Source organism: Propithecus coquereli, unplaced genomic scaffold, assembly GCF_000956105.1.
Source record: "Propithecus coquereli isolate 6110/MARCELLA unplaced genomic scaffold, Pcoq_1.0 Scaffold103, whole genome shotgun sequence".
Lineage (NCBI taxonomy): Eukaryota > Metazoa > Chordata > Mammalia > Primates > Indriidae > Propithecus > Propithecus coquereli.
The window spans coordinates 3,729,661-3,745,838 of NW_012134192.1; the positions used below are offsets into that span (position 1 = coordinate 3,729,661).

At 43.0% G+C, this 16,178-nt stretch overlaps 1 protein-coding gene across 1 annotated transcript in view; it reads right to left on the reverse strand.

The window, feature by feature from the left end:
* Nucleotides 1-1,141: 1,141 nt before the first annotated feature.
* Nucleotides 1,142-16,178, reverse strand: part of LOC105810252 (chromosome unknown open reading frame, human C10orf67) — a 134,554-nt gene continuing 119,517 nt past the window's right edge. The window contains exon 8 of the mRNA XM_012644191.1: nt 1,142-1,486. Coding sequence (XP_012499645.1) covers nt 1,142-1,486 — 345 coding nt within the window. The remainder of the gene's footprint in view (nt 1,487-16,178) is intronic.

The window sequence follows — 16,178 nt, forward strand, 5'->3', positions numbered from 1 at the left end:
TCAGGCGTTACATAAAGTGACTCTGTTACCATAAGGCTCTCACCATCCTGGCCTATTGTTTTCCCTTGTTAATAACTCATTACCAGGATTTAACAAATCAACCATTACATATGTTTTGTGTCTCCATATTTTGATCCGTACGATTAAGCAGATGTTACGATTGAAAATTGAAAAGTCCAAGGCTACTCTAGTCTGAAAGAAAGAGGGCAGCCTCAAACAACGAGCTAACAATGAGATTCAGAAGATCTTCAGAAAAACATTTACCACCAATAAACAGACTCCAACCTGCTCCATTTCAACCATTGTGTGCTTTGGGGGAATAATTAAGTTTAATAGGAATAGGTCTGGAGGGTTTTCAATGCCAGGACCACAGGTGCGGGGTGGCATGATGAATGATTTGCCTGGTTTTTGCCAAGCTCAAGGGCTCTTCTCTTGGACTTTCAAGCAGATAGAAAATATTGTCATTTCTTTTAATTCACAGCATTACTTTCAAGCCGAACAAAGGCCGGGGCCGGGGGGAGGCGGGGGAAGGGCTCGGCTGTAATGAAGCGCCTCGGAGGCGGAGGTGCAGCCGTGGAGGCTGAGGCGGCAGCGGAGCGCACTGCTGCGTTTGTGCGCAAGTGACTCTCCTGTGCCACACACAAAAGGCCTCTCTCTCCCCACCTTCTGCCGCCTTTCAGCCCTCGGGCCCCTGCCGAGCCGGCTCCCCGGACTCCGGGGGGCTCCTGGCCCCATCCCCCGGGCAGCCGGGCCTTGGGGACGTCCGCCGCTGCCAAGGCAAACGTCGCCAAACTTTCCCCAAACTCGGCAGGCCGGGGAGGGACCCTGGCCGGAGGCGCGCATGCGCCCCGCCCGCTGCTGCGCGTTCCCAGGGCTCGGGAGAGCCGGGGTGGAGTCGCACGAGGATCCCGGCAGGCCTGCCTCGCCCCTGCTCCCGGCGCAGTCGGGGTTCGGGGACTGGCTGTCTTCCCTGGAGGCTGGAAGTGGCTGCCGGGCGCCGGGCTCTCCGCAGTCCTGCTATCTTTGCGCATGGAAGTCTCCAAGAGGGGCTCCCGGATGCAGCGAGCAGGGAGGGGGGCGAAGGGCCTGCAGGAGGCCTGGAGATGGGGCCCTCGGCTTCCTAAGAGGAGGCCCGGGGCAACTACGCCCCAGTGTCGGGCGGGAGGCCCTCGGGCGGCCGCCTGCAGAGGACCGTGTGGCCCGGGGCGCAGGCTGTGGCGAGCTGGCTTTGCCTCCGGGCTGAGGCGCCGGCGCTAGCAGCGGCAGTGGCGGGGGCGCAGGTTTTTAGCCGCTTCCACTTTAGAGCCCCTGGGGATTTACTCTCGCTTCTCGGGGAGTCTCGGCTCTTGGCTGATCCCCGCAGCTTAATGCCACCCCCTTCCCTGGCTGGCTGGCACCTGTTCCAACCAACCTGTTGCGCCGACATCGCTTTGGAGAAGCGCTGGCGCTTGGCTCGACGGAGGCGGGCTGTGTGGAGGCCCCCAGCCTCAGGAAAGCGTTTTGGGTTCCCTGTGAGTGAGAGGCACCCCCTCCCCGCCCCCCGTAGCACGCGGAGTGTTTCACCCCTGCCTGTGTCCCAGGAACCCAAGGCGTTCTGGGTACCCCTGCACCTCGCCGGCTCTAGGGACTTCTCATGCAGCGCTTTGCAATTCGGGTGGAAAAATTAGACAAAGGTGGGGATTAGAGACCCACCCCCGGCTAATTAAATCCTCTCTTCTCTCCTCCTTGTTCCCCTCCCCCATCCAAAAGCCAGAGAGGAATCTTTGGTCGCCCGCCCCCACCCCTGGGCCCTATATAAGTGCTGACGGAGCAAGCTGCTTCCATTCGCGCTCGGGTCTTAGAGGAACTGGCACTTGGGGAAGTCTCACTCTTAAAGCGATTTCTTTTCTGAATTCTTTCTAGTTTTATAATTTCTCTTCAGCTATTGCACAGGGTCCCTAAAGCTAAAGCTCCTTTCTTGTTTGGGTCGCTGGGCGTCTCACAAACAGCTAGTTAGTCGCCTGTCTCTAGCGTGCAAGCCTTTGGAATTGGGTTTAGGAGCGAGAAGTCTAGCTAGGGGATGTTTCTAGAAAGAGTTTTATTATGAAATCCAGCTGGGCATGCGCTGGCATTTGGATTTTTTAAAAAATAGACCTGAACTCGCATTGGGGCGATTCAGAAGAAATTCATGTCCTGGCGTTGGTCAGTGACATGTTAAATACAAATGAGATTTTAGAAAACGAGCCCCTACGTGAAAGACGCCTGGCTGCAACCCCGCACCTAACACCGGTGCATATAATTAAACGTTAAGGTTCAACAACTACCATCTGTGGCAATAGCAAACGTGTGACACCTCGAAGTAATTATTGGGAAGTTTTTCCATACTTTTGCAAACATCCTTGACGCCTCATTTCTTTGCAGCTCAATAGACACCACTCTGGCTGTCGAGCCACCCCCTCCCCGCAGTTCCTCTTGCGTGCAGCGCTTTCATCCAGGACTTGAATTGTGTTGTCAAAGTTTAGTAGACGAAAGAGGAGGGGGCATGAGAACGGGAGGGTGTCTTGAAAAGTCTTGGAAATCGGTATATTTTGCAGGTGTAGAATGTGCCTAATAACCATGGCTAGTGCGCGCTCTCCAATGGCGAGGGTACGACAGCGACAGCTGGCTCAGTTTTCAGTGTGAAAACACCCCCTCGGTGGACCAAACACAACGACACTGACCTTTCTTCGGGGGGAACCAGCGATGTGCCTTTGACTGAATTAGCCATAAAGACGTCTTGCTATGACTTTTGTTCCCCACGAAAGCAAAGAAATATTGCGTTTAATATGAGAAGTACTGTTCACAGCTTTTCCGTGCCCCTTAAGAAATATTACAGTGCTGATTTACTGGCCCTCTTCTACTGAGTTGGCCCCGAGGCCGGCGGGGGTGGAGGGGTGGGGATGGGGCTGTGAGGAGGGAGAAGGAGGAGGCGGAGTCCTGAGCTAAATTGCCTGTTGCTGTTTTCCAAAGTTCTCTCTTTGCAGCAGCAAATTTATCAATCTTTTCATCTGACAATACTTTGAAATATATCATTGTCATCCAGAGTTGTTTGATAGATGATCTGCAGGCACACAGCCTTTTCCAAGGTCAAGTTGAAGATTCTTGTTTGCTGTTTAACTGGGTTGTTTAAAAACTCAGAACAATGCCTGCCTGTTAAATTTTCACTTGTTCTCATGGGGCATTCGAAAGCAAGTTTTCCTATTGACCCGGTCTCTGGACATTTCATCCTCTTGAGCTAAATTCAGCAAACAGGGCTTGGCAAGGAAATCAACAGGAGAAGAAATGAGATTTAAGCTTAGCGTTTGCAAATGCCAGTGAGATTAAGCCATCTTTCATATCTCCTGAAAGTGTGTACTAATTCTTCTCTGCGTGTCGCAGGCTGGTTGTGGCCACATGCATCTCATTCAACTTTCTGACTTTATTCCAGTGGGAAGCTGCAAATACAACTCTCCTAAAGCAGAAAGCAGAAAGGCAAAGAAGTTGCGGCCACTCTTGTTTCGGCCAGTGCATAACCTGTTGCTCTAAAGACGCTTTAAAAAGTTAGCTTCTACGTTATCTTGTTCTATGGACATATTTATTTCTGTTTTTAAAGGAAAGACTGACTTCACAGTTTCCTCTATATCTGCGATGATTGATTTTTTTTAATTCAACTAACTTTTATTTACCTTGCAATAATGTTCTGGACCAATGTGATAAATTACAGATATGCAAATTTCTTTGAATGGTGTTGTAAGTGTGTCTAGCTGGAGCTGAATAACTCCTTGCAAGTCAGTCTGTGCGCGCTCAGGACCCCAGGGAGCTGATCAAAGCACCCATTCTCTTTCATCCCTGGTATTCTCCTCCAAACTATTTCGATACAATATGTTTCCATGATGCACTTAATGTGCTAGGGACATAGAACTCATTACAACCTAGCTAGTTCTGCCGACCTCTTTGTTCCGCGGCAGAAAGTCAAAGAAAAAAGGAAAAGCGCTGCCAGTTGCCAGCTTTCTGAAATGCTAAAGCATGCGTCATTTTTCACCAGGTCTCGTCTTGATATCCTCAAAAGACAAACTATGAAACCGGCCTCAGCCCTTTCTGGCATTAATTACACTGCTGTCCAGCCGATCTGTTTTTCCTATTATATGCATTTCTCAGCGGGGATTTTTTTTTTTTTTTTTTTGCAAGACTAATGCAGCTGCAAGTTAAACTATGAATGCATTTTTATCACTATGGAAAAAAATAAGTGAAAAGACTACAAAACATACAGCAAAACTTCTGAAGGACTTCTGGTGGATAACAAATTTAGGGCGGGACTTGAGGGGTGCTTTGCAACTTCTCTAAACCTGAAATTGGCTGAAAACCTCAGAAATTTCCAATGCATCCAGGGTTCTGTGCCATTGGCCTTATTGTGCCATTTGAAATTCTGCTCTGGTACCCAGATAAATGTGGAAGGTTAAAATTTCTGTTAAAGTTCTGTAATGAAACAGTATGTACTGCACCCAAGCAGGAGGCTGCTTCCAAGGAATTTCCATCCAGGATAATGGCACAGAGCATATAAATTTTATTTCATTTCCTCCGGTTCTTGTAGGGTTGATTGGTTGGTGGAAATGGCTGGCAGCCAGTTCTGGGAAAGATTCCAGACCTGACTCCGATTAACCCTCTCTGGTGAAACTCTGCTGGAAACCAACTCACCAGCAATTGCCATTAATCTACTTACTAATTAAGCCAATTCATTTCTAAAGGAGAAAAATTCCTTTCTTTAGCCAAAGTGATGGCAGGAAATTTGAAAGAAGCGCCAAACTGTGTAACTGTAATTCAGCCAAGGACTGCTAAAACAAGGTGTTGATATATAGCAGCAGTTTTAAAACAAGTTTCTAGGGCAACACTCCTTTGGAGACGGTGGTATATAGTGCATAGTAGATGAAGCTCGAATAATGCCCCACGGCGCTATGCCACCCCATGTACTTGCGTTGAAAATAACACGTCTCTTTCCAATTAAATCTTGTTCCTTTTACGCACAAATAAATCGCCTCTTTAGCTTTCTTTTGGACTAGAGTATATCAGCTTTATGTGACAGCTACCACCAATATATTCCTTAAAACTTAGTAAATAGCTTTAGAAATTTGTCATCCAGAGCCTACGGTTCAGATACAGATTCTGACGGGGCCTAACGTGTAGCCAGGGGAACAGAAAGGACTAACTAAGTCGAACATTACGCACGGGAGAAACGCAAACCCGCCTTTCCCTGAATGGCACCCGGCGTCCCCCGCAGGACACTTACACGTGAATCTTGCTCGTCATACTTAGCTGGAAGCAAATCTCCAAAGTTTGCCCACTTCCTAAACGATTGCTTACAGCCTTTAAGATACGGCTAGGCGCCCTGCCCCGCGGTAAGGTGAGTGGACCTCCCTAGAGGAAATGTAAAATCCCTTCGAGTCTTCCAGGGTTCTTATTAGGGATCAAGTGATTGGGCGAGGAGGCAGCAAATCGGTTGGGCTTTGTTATGGACAGACTGGTTGAATGAGAGAGAAAGTTTAGTGCCTTAAACTTTTTAATTGAAATCCAGCCCTTCCCACCCTAAGGCGCCTGGGCACCCCTCTGTGCGCCCAAGCGCCCTCCTGGATGTGGTCGCCCCCGGGGTCTGTGCGCCCCGCTCATCCGGCGCGAGCCAGCGCTCCCCTTAAAGGCTTGGGAAGGCGCGCACAGAAGGCGCACGCAGAGCTCTGTTCAAACTCGGTGCTGGCGTAAATGTACGTAATCCGGGGGACTTGAACAGTTAGTTTAGAAACGCCTTGGAGATAGCATCCCTTGCCAGGGAGGCAGGCCTTACGCCAGGAGGGTGAGGGCCCTCTTTCTGTGCCCCTGCTCCGCGCGGCCCAGCTTTCTGCCGGGTTAGTAGGGAGTGTCCGCGGGGCTGTTCTGGGGCATCGATGGCTTCTCGTAAGGGTCTTCGTCCAGGGTTCCCGAATACTTCCCTAAACGCGAGGAAAGATGAACAGACATGAACTTTGTTTTACTGACTATGCATAAAACACCACCCGCTCTTCCCCTGTAGCGCTTTGCATCATTTCTTAGTGGGTCCTCCCAGGCCTGGCCCTGGCTGGGGGCCTCTTCGGTGACCTGGAAGAGAGGCGGTGGGGAGGTCGGTCAGGCGGCCAGATCCTCTTTGGCCTTCAAAACAGCGTGTGCTCGTCAAGTTCCCTCTGAGACCGTTCTCCAGCAACCCCAGACTGGAAACGGTCTCTGGTGCTTGTGACCAAGGCCAGTGGATGACACTCTGAGAGCCATTGTAAGAGGATAAAAACAGTGGGGAGAGTTGTCTTGCGTTTGGGTCTAGGGATTTAACTGAAAATTTCCTAAGATTTAAATTTCCATTTGCATGTCAATATTCTGTCCATATGAAATAGAAAATGATGCATGGGAAGGAAAGAAAAAGACAGGCACTGGGGGTCTGAAATTGGGGAACTATGTTGTCCCCCCTCCTCCCCCAGGATGGGCTCTCTGCCCTGTAGGGAGGGACATTTACCTGGTGTGTAAATTGTGAGGAAAGCGTTGGGGGTCTGAGACAGGAAAGCCACAACATGGGACGTGATGTTCCAGCTTTGAAGGCGAACAAAGGCCCTGAGCTAATCCCAGTGAAAGACAGGAGCGTGGAGAAGGCGACAAAGAATTGCAGCCTGCGGTCACCGGTAGGTGTCAATGTGGACACTTACAGCCGGGGCAGTGGGAGAGGGGAACACAGAGCCAGGCTGTCATTCCAAGGCTTAACATGAACAAAGATAAAAACGTGACAACCTCGGCTTTCAATGGTTGGGAGGTTCAAAGTGGAGTGCTTGGCGTCTATCTGGGTCAAGTCTTTTCTGCAGAAGGGCCTTTCTTTTTCTAGTCAAGTATCACCCAGGGACTCCCCGAGGGCCTTTTCCCAAGTAACTTTTCCTACTCAAGGATTTCTTCAAAGTAATGTCCAATCTACCTCCTGCCTAAGGTGAGGAGATGGAGCTTTCCAGGCTCCTGGAAATAGTATAAAGTATAAAGGGCATCATTTCCTGCATCCTGCAGACTCCAGGTGGCTGCATTCAGCATTTGTGAACTTGAACAGCCTACCTAAACTTTTTGGACAAAGTTCATGTATTCTTTTGCACATTAATGAAAAGAAATGATATTTCCTTTTATGCAACTATGAATATACATAGATGAATCTATGGGTACCATAGTTCAGAAAGTACACGTCGAACAAAGATGTGTTGGTAGTAAGATGTTGAAGGAATAGTAAAAACCTGGTAGAATTAAGTATGCTTGCGATTTCAGCCTCACTATTATTACTAGAAATCAGCAGACAAGGCAGACAAATGAATCTCCTATAATCTAAGAAAGATAATTGGGAATCTTTTATTACTGTAACTCATTAACGAAAATTTATCTTGGAAAATTAATAAATGGAAATTAATAAATTAATAAATAAGAACTCTTCGGATACATTGTTTTTCTTAAATACTACTAAAACCAAAATACAAGTTAAAAAATCATAATGTAATAAAACTCTGATTTTCTTTAGCTGAAATAAGTCTCCTAAATAATAAAAAAAAGGATGTAAATATCCTTAAAAGACTAATGACATTTCACAGGTAATGCAATTTAGAAAGAAACACTTCCATGTTTTCTTTTCCAACAATGTGCATTTTTGTAAACTGCTATAAATTGCAATTCAAAAGCACTGATCTCGCCATCCCCAATCATTTTTTATACTGATCAAATGAATGCAGATACTCCCATTTGGGAGGGGCGACATGACATTTCACTTGGCAGTTCTAAACAGGTCACAGACCTTTCACAGACCCTAAGGCAGTGGGAGGGAGCTCTTTGCTAAACCGTGTAACCAAATCAAACCAATGGTTACCCCTTTTCAAAACCAATGGAATGGTTTGCACAATGCTATTCACATAGCAGCACAGAATCTGAAAGGATGGTCATCCCAATGGAAATTTCTTTCCTTTTGTTTAAACTTGCAGAGCTCAAAAAGTAATACTTGAAGGAAAACAATTGCATTTGCTATGATAAAAGTCATAAACAATGAACATGCATTTTTGTTGGCACCACCTGACCGAGCTGTAACTGTCCATTTGTATGTATATATATGCACACGTATGTATGTATATGTATGTATATTTATTGGAGATGTTGCTTTGTTTGAAACCTTAGGCACAAAGACACAACATGGCTGCCCTGGAGATGACCTATTGCTTTCAAGTTGCTTGAACACATCAGAATTTCCATTGTTAAGGTTGATTAATTGAAACTGATAAGTTACCATGAATAAAGATTGTTTTTCTGTTTAATGCGGTGGGCCTGATTTGGTAAATGCCTCATTCATGTAGCTTTGCCGTGCAGCATATGGGTGAGAGTCATTCAGTATCACAAACATATACAATTTATTATGCTTGTATGGGCACAACAAAAAGGCCTTTCCAGTTTAATGACAAAGTTTCAATGAAAAATTCCATTTAAAGAATCACTAGTAAAATGAAGTGTGATTTTGTAACTTATTCTTAGAGTTTCTGGCTCTAGAAATTCAGAGTATTCTATGAGTACTTTAAAAGATATAATATTTAAATACAGTAAAAAAAGATGTTTATATCTAAATTATAGCTGAACGTTAGTTGTTGGGAATAAAGCAGAATTTATCTTAAATGTTAGCAGACATATATGAAGAGAAAGCAGTGTCATCTGATGCCATCTTGTGTGCCATACAATTGATAAAGTTACTGTAAATGTTTCATAGAGAGGCCACCAGTGATAGCTCACACAGCTCAGTTTACAAGGAGATGCAAAGGAGATTGGTAAATAACATGTCAACTTTCTGAGGCCTTTTTTCCTTCTTTAATGAAATCAGAAGACAACATTTTAAAGATAATTTGGGGACTATCATATGAAAACACAGTGGATCTATTAATTTTTTTCACAATTTGATTACTGTTAACTTCCTTTACTTGAAAGCTGATGTCACTTTTTAAAGAGTTAACTGCATGAAAACTCTCACAAATGTTTACCAACAAAGGTAAGGTTGCTAACTTTTGTAATGATGTTGCACAAAATCTTTATTTGCCTTTTTCCCTTAGGTGGCTTGTATAATCACCAGAAAAAAAAAAAGTAATAACAAAAAAATACGAAAAGACATGCTAATGAACTAAAGAATTGACTGTACCAAACCATCAAAGAGATAGTTTAGCCTTTAATGTCTCATCGAATAAATTCTCTGGTCATTCATGTCCATGAAACAGTTCAAGTTCACCCAACATTTCTCAATTAAATTAGATGGGTAATCTCAGTTCAACTGTTCTGGAGAGTAATAAACCACATTGGTCACAGTTGACCACAGCTAGCGTGTGTATTATAAAGGACTGGATGTCCATTGGAAAGCTAATCAGTACACCATCACTTGTAAAATTCCTTCCTGCATTTTGAAGCGATAATCTGTATCTAATTTTTAAAGAAAAATTTACTCTCTTTTCACTCCTCTGAGGCCAATTTCTTTTCTGGACCTGAATAGAGATCATGGGCGAAACAGTACCAAATAGCTTTGGTATGTGTACAACAAAAACCCACCTCTTTGTAGAACATAACAAATTATGCAATGTTCACAGATGCGCTTCACATTGTGCCTTTTGTGAGAAAATGAAGGCCCAACTCAATTCCCCACCCCCTCTCTTTATGAAAGACTGGGCTCCCAATGCAATCTGTTCTAATCCTAGAGAAAAACAAATACTCTTAATATGGAAGCTTTCTAAAGGGATTTTCATTAGAACTTTTGGCCTGTGCAATTTTTGCAGGAATAAATTTGAAGGTACAAGCAGTTATGTACTCCTATGCACAAGTGAACAGTTTGGGGCCTGAGGATTAGAATGTTAACTGCTCCTGTAACTCACCTTCGACATTTAGATATTTAGTGCAAATGCGGTTATCATGCAATTTATAGGTTACCAAGGAAATATAGTGATATCTCAGTTACAATTTTTAAAATATACACACTGAAAATATTTAAAATTTTGTTTCTATATCTTGGTTTTTGATTATTCTTATGGGGGAAGAGGCTATGAATAGATAATCCTGAGTAACAAGGTAGCAATTTCTGCAGAAACAGTGAAGATTGCAGAGAATCCTTCTGAGGCCCCCTCTACGTCATGGGACCTTTGTAATCCTGGTCTGACTTTTATTGCATGTGCTAGTCTTTGAGTGACTGTCTTAGAAGGTAAATTCTCAAGCACGGAGAAAAATCTCTGTGTCCTCAGTGCCTAGCCTACGGCTTTGCTTATAGTAGTTATTCATAAAGTCTGTGGAGTGAATGAATGAATGAATTAATTAACAAGGAGACAGGGAAATCTAGAAGGTTAAGTAGTGTGGCCCCCTTGGTATCCACAGCCTTCACAGTACCCTCCCATATTGACTCTGGTCTTGGACACGTGACTTGCTTTAGCTAATGGCACAAGAACAAATGTGTCGCCAGAAGTGACTGGAACTTGTGCATTGGAGCTTGCTCTCTCTTGCTGCTCTTGAGAACCCTGGGACTGCCATGAAAGCAAGCCTGGGTTAGCCTACTTGATTATGAGGGACAAGAGATCTGGTTATTCCCATCACCCAGCAGGCATCCAGCACAAGGCCATCAATGGCCAGCTGACCACAAAATATGAGTAAGCCCAGCAAGACCAGGCAGAAGACCCACCCCCAGGGGAAGGCATGTATAAAGGCACAGAAACATGGAACAGCATGAAACAGCAGGGAACCACCAGCCATTTGATGTGATTAGGTTAGAGAGCTCTTAGGGGTGAGAGACAGGGCTTCTGAATGGTCTTCTATGCTAAACCAAAGAACTCGATTTTATCCTGAAAGCCTTGGAGAGCTAATGAAGGATTCAACAGAGGAAAACAAAAAAGTATGAAAAAGTGAACCAAAGTATAAAATCCTTAGTGACCTCAACATTTAAGGCTCAGAGCAGGGGCAGAATTGAGCAACCAGGAGAGTCTGATAAAGACGCTCTGAGACGTGGGAGGAGGACAAGGACAGGTTGGTGTCTTGGGAGGCCAGACGAGAGGATTTCGAGAATTGAGGCAAGTGGACCATGTTTCAGGGCACAAAAGTTTGCATCAGCAGTTATTCGAGATGAGTAAGTTCTGGAGATCTAGGGTACAGCAGAGTAACTATAGTTAAAAATACCGTATTGTATACTTGAAATTTGCTGAGAGGGTAGGTAGCTCTTAAGTGTTCTCACCATAAAAGAGGGAGGAGGAGGAGGAGGAAGAGGAGAGGAGGAAAATGGTGAGGTGATGGATATATCAATCAGCTTGATTGTAGTGATCATTTCACTTAAATATATACAATTTTTATTTGCCAATTATACCTCAATAAAGCTGTTTTAAAAAAAGGAATTAAGGGGTGCTCAATAGTAAGAAAATCCTGGGGTGAGGTCAAGGGAGATGAGGACTAGAAATGGATGGATTCTGGTGGCCCCGCGGGGTAGCCGTGCCAGCGAGAAGTGAAGCCAGGAGGCAAGCAGAGGAAACAGGAGGTGGAGAAGGGGAGAAAGCAGGGTCAGATTTCATGGAGGGGCAGGGAAGGAGAGAGTGAGACAAGGAGGCCTGGGCATGTTTATAAGGAGCGAGCATGGGGACACGGGGACAAACAGGGCTATTGTGAGAGTAACCCGAGTTCACAAAGTCATGCATCTGAATGGAGTGAACTTCAGATTCAGGTAAGGGAAGCATTTATTGACCACTTACTAACTGCCAAGAAAGTGGCAGGCACATTTATACACAAGCCGCACCACATTTGATTCTTAATGCTAGGACATGATACTTTGTTACACGTATCCATATACAATACCCTGTAACATTTTGCCATCTCTATAACAGAAACATTCTTAAATTGAAAAATTAATATCCACTTGTCTCTGCACTAATTAAACCTTTTCTCAATATTTGGTTACTACCATAAAGGCTTATTACTATGTAACGCTTCTTAAGTAACCACAGTAGCAGTCTGAGCTTTGGGCAACCAGGCATCTGAGGTTTGGGATCAAATCATTGGTCACAGGATCCAGAGAAGTTGCTGGAATTCAACTCATGGCCCAACAACTGAACGAACAGCGCACACCAGAAAGCATCCTTGTCCCATACCTCATGCTCTGGAGAGCTCTGAGCACCAGGTATGGACGTGACAAGGAATGTGCTTATTTATTAAATAAAACATTGTATATATTTAAAAGCATCGCTGGACTGAATGAATGATACAAGACAGTCCATCAAATTAATAAAGCACATTTTTAAGATGTATTAGTCTTCACCTTTTTCTACTAAATTTTTATGATCTTGCAGATTCAAAGTAATTACCTGCCTATCTATTTCAAAGATTAACACTGTATTTTTGGCCGGGCGCAATGGCTCATGCCTGTAATCCTAGCACTCCGGGAGGCCGAGGTGGGAGGATTGCTTGAACTCAGGAGTTCGAGACCAGCCTGAGCAAGAGCAAGACCCCATCTCTACTAAAAATAGAAAGAAATTAGTTGGACAACTAAAAATATGTGGAAAAAATTAGCTGGGCATGGTGGCGTGTGCCTGTAGTCCCAGCTACTTGGGAGGCTGAGGCAGGAGGATCGCTTGAGCCCAGGAGTTTGAGGTTGCTGTGAGCTAGGCTGACGCCATGGCACTCTAGCCCAGGTAACAGAGTGAGATTCTATGTCAAAAAAAAAAAAAACAAAAAGAAAAAGAAAAAAGGCAGTGACATCATTAAGATTTACAGACCCCTTAATACATTATATTTAGTAAATCAGATCAGTCCTGGTACTTAACTGATAATTCATTGATAATTCCTTTTAACATTTTATAGACTTCGATTACATGCTAAATGACGTTACATACTGTTTTTATATGCAGTAATATTATAAAATATGCATCTGAATATGAATTTGAAAACTTTACCAAATTATATTAATTACAGTTGATAGTCTAGAAATAATATATAAAATAATGCTAACACTTATGCCTAAAATTTCTTTTTATCTCTTATCCAAGTTCCAATTTCTTGAGTGACTTTAAAAATTATTTTTGTATTTAAAACAGCAGAGATAACTGAACACCACTTCCAATTAACATTTATTTTTATAAATTAGTGGAAAATATCCTTATGAAAAAAATCCTTTTCAGGTCCAAAGTTTCAAAGGGTGAAAGGAAACGTTCTTAAATCGTATCAAATATATTGCGATTGTTCTACTATTTTTTAAAAGCCTTTCAAATCACCTCTTGGAGGCTTCTTCCCTAGAAGACTCAGAGAATTAACAACACAATGTAATCTAGGTTTACATTTGGGTTTCTCCTGTGTTTCAGATACTGATATTTGAGCTTTCTCTTCCTGACAAGCTACTTAAAGAGTCACTGTTACTTTGAGGTTTTATCTATGAGATTCGTGTCTTTTGGGCTCATTAAGAACATTTCCAAAGATTACAATGTCAATAGCACCTAATTACTGGACTGTGAGAAAGGTCCTCTTGAGTACATAAAATCTGTGGCCATGCACAGCACACAATGGGGGTCTAAGATCCTAAATTTTATCAGAGGTAAATAGCAAACAAATTAATAATGTTACCTGTGCTCTCTTGGGATAATTGCTACTGCGTAAAAAACCACTTTGAAATTTTGTAGATGTATTGTACCTCATTTTTTCATTCCCTTGAATTAACAAGGATTTATTTATCTCTTAAACTTCCTATGTTGTTCTGTTTAGAATTTTTAGAAATTGCAACATAAAAAAAATCATTTCTGATCTCCTTAAGAAGGACGTATCACCTGATATAACATTGTTTTATAAATTATATTTTATATTTTAATTTCACTCTTTTCAAAATAGGTACTATGTGTTTTGATACTAACACTGGATTTTATTTTTATTTATGGCTGGTAGAAAATTAGTTATTCAAGAAGCAAAGGAGAGACTAGCTCTTTTAATTCAATAGCCTACGATTTAGGGCATCATTACCTTTTCGTGGTGGCTTGAAATGTAGTTTTGCTAGACTTTAGTTTGAGATTTTATTATGAACAGCTCAGGAGAACAAGTAGAGAGAGGGATTAGCTAGACATGTCACATATATTATCTCATTTAATCTTAGTAACAAACCTACCAGGTGAGGTTACCATCTCCACTTTACAAAGCAGGTGGAGCTGAGATGAAGTCACCCAATGAGTAAGTAGGGAACTGAGACCGGAACCAGTCCATCAGCCCCCAAAGTCCCTGCTCTCTCCGTTACACCATGGATTTTCCCAATGCATGTGGTTCAAAATGGGACATTCCCCATGCTGCCATGCATGAGTCTTGGGGCAAGTTGATACAAGAGAGTGGGGACCAACACTGGTCCTCGGGCCACACTGTCTGGGTTTCAATCCAGTTCTTCCACTTATCTGCAGTACAAACCTGGCAGTTTACTGAAACTCTCTCTCAATCGTCCCAGCTATAAAATGGGGGCAAGCAAGAGTGCCCACCGAGGAGTGCCCACCTCCTCAGGTTTTAGTGAGAATTCAAGTTAAAACTAGAAAGGCATCTAGAACATTGCCTATATCCACTAAATGTTAGCTATACATAGTTTTATGAAGTATTTTGTGGTGTGAAAGTACAACCTAAGAACCTTGATCTTGGATGCAACACTGAGGATAATATTCATATTCAATAGGATATTAAAATATCAATATTAATATTCTATTTACGTATTTTTAAAAGGGAATGCATTACAACAGTGACTTCAAAGAGTTCAGCTTGGGCTCTGTCACCAGATAGGTTACGGTAACCCCCGCCCAATGTTATATGCAGCTAACACCTCTGTAATAGGTATTTTTGTGACTTAGTGCTTAAAAGCATTAAACTATTTTCTAGGGTCCTGAAGCAGGTACTCAACCTTCCAAGGTACCTTGGGAGCTTGGAGTGACTTGTTTGCTGAAGACAATTTGGCCCTTTGAGCACCTAGTGTGAATACTATTCACGAGGCATTTCCACTAAAGACTGTGCTTTCTAATGAGAAGATTCATTGACTTCCCAAATTAGTAAAGAAGTAACTCTGCTTTCCTCCTGGTATTCATTTATTCATTTTTATTCAATAAAAATTTATTTCTAGTAAATTTTGGATTCACTGAAACCATTTAATCAGAAAATTTTGTTAACTGGATTATTTCCCAACACTATCTTCAGAGGGAAGGACGTGACATGTCAAAGTTGTATCAGAGATGTAACAGGAAGAAACTTTAGGGTTATGCCCAGAGGCATTTGGTGTGAACATTTTCACCTACGCTACCTCTCCCAGGACAGATTAATATTCAGAATAATGAGTTTTAAGGCACGACGCAAAAATCATGGATCATAAAAAAGCATTTATATTCAATTGTATTAGTAAGGCAAAAAAGCGAGCTAATGAATTCTAGGAGGATTTTCAGTAGAAAGAGTGGAAATAACTCTACATTTTGCATTTTCAGGGCTGAGGAAAGGGAGCGACAGAGTTTATTTCGGCCAGGGCTGCTTTATATGCCAAATGGCCATCAAAGTTAATTTGTGTTCTTTCAAGTAATCCTTTGAAAAGTGGTTTGCCTGGCCAGGGAAAGTCAATTTTCAGTGCAAAATCCTCAACTGAAATTTCTGGGGAATGGAATTCTATGGTTAATTAAACTTCCTAATTAAAATTTCAGGCCAACCACAGATTCCAAATTCATCAATCTACATATTTACTATAAATCATGAGTACATTAAGACATTTTAGAAATAACTTGCTGTATGTGCTTGAACTTCCAACGACTCAACAGACCTAATTCATTATATAAAACACCTTTAAAGGTTGCTGCTTCCTAAGCTAATAGACGCATGCTACGGAGTCCGGCCTGGGGAGGCAGCCAGCACTGTGATTGCTGAAAGAATCCTTTGTACCCAGGGCAGGCACCTGTCAAACACGTATTACCTGTACATATAAGCACCATGGAAAAAGCTTTTCCATTGCATAGAGGCCTAGGAGAAGAGAGATTCCTCCTTGTTGAAGTTTTTAGAAGGTAGAGGATTTGCAATCAGGAGCCCAGGATTTAAACTCGTATCACACACTTTTCCCTTGCATAAAGATTCATTATAGGCCGGGCGAGGGGGCTCACGCCTGTAATCCTAGC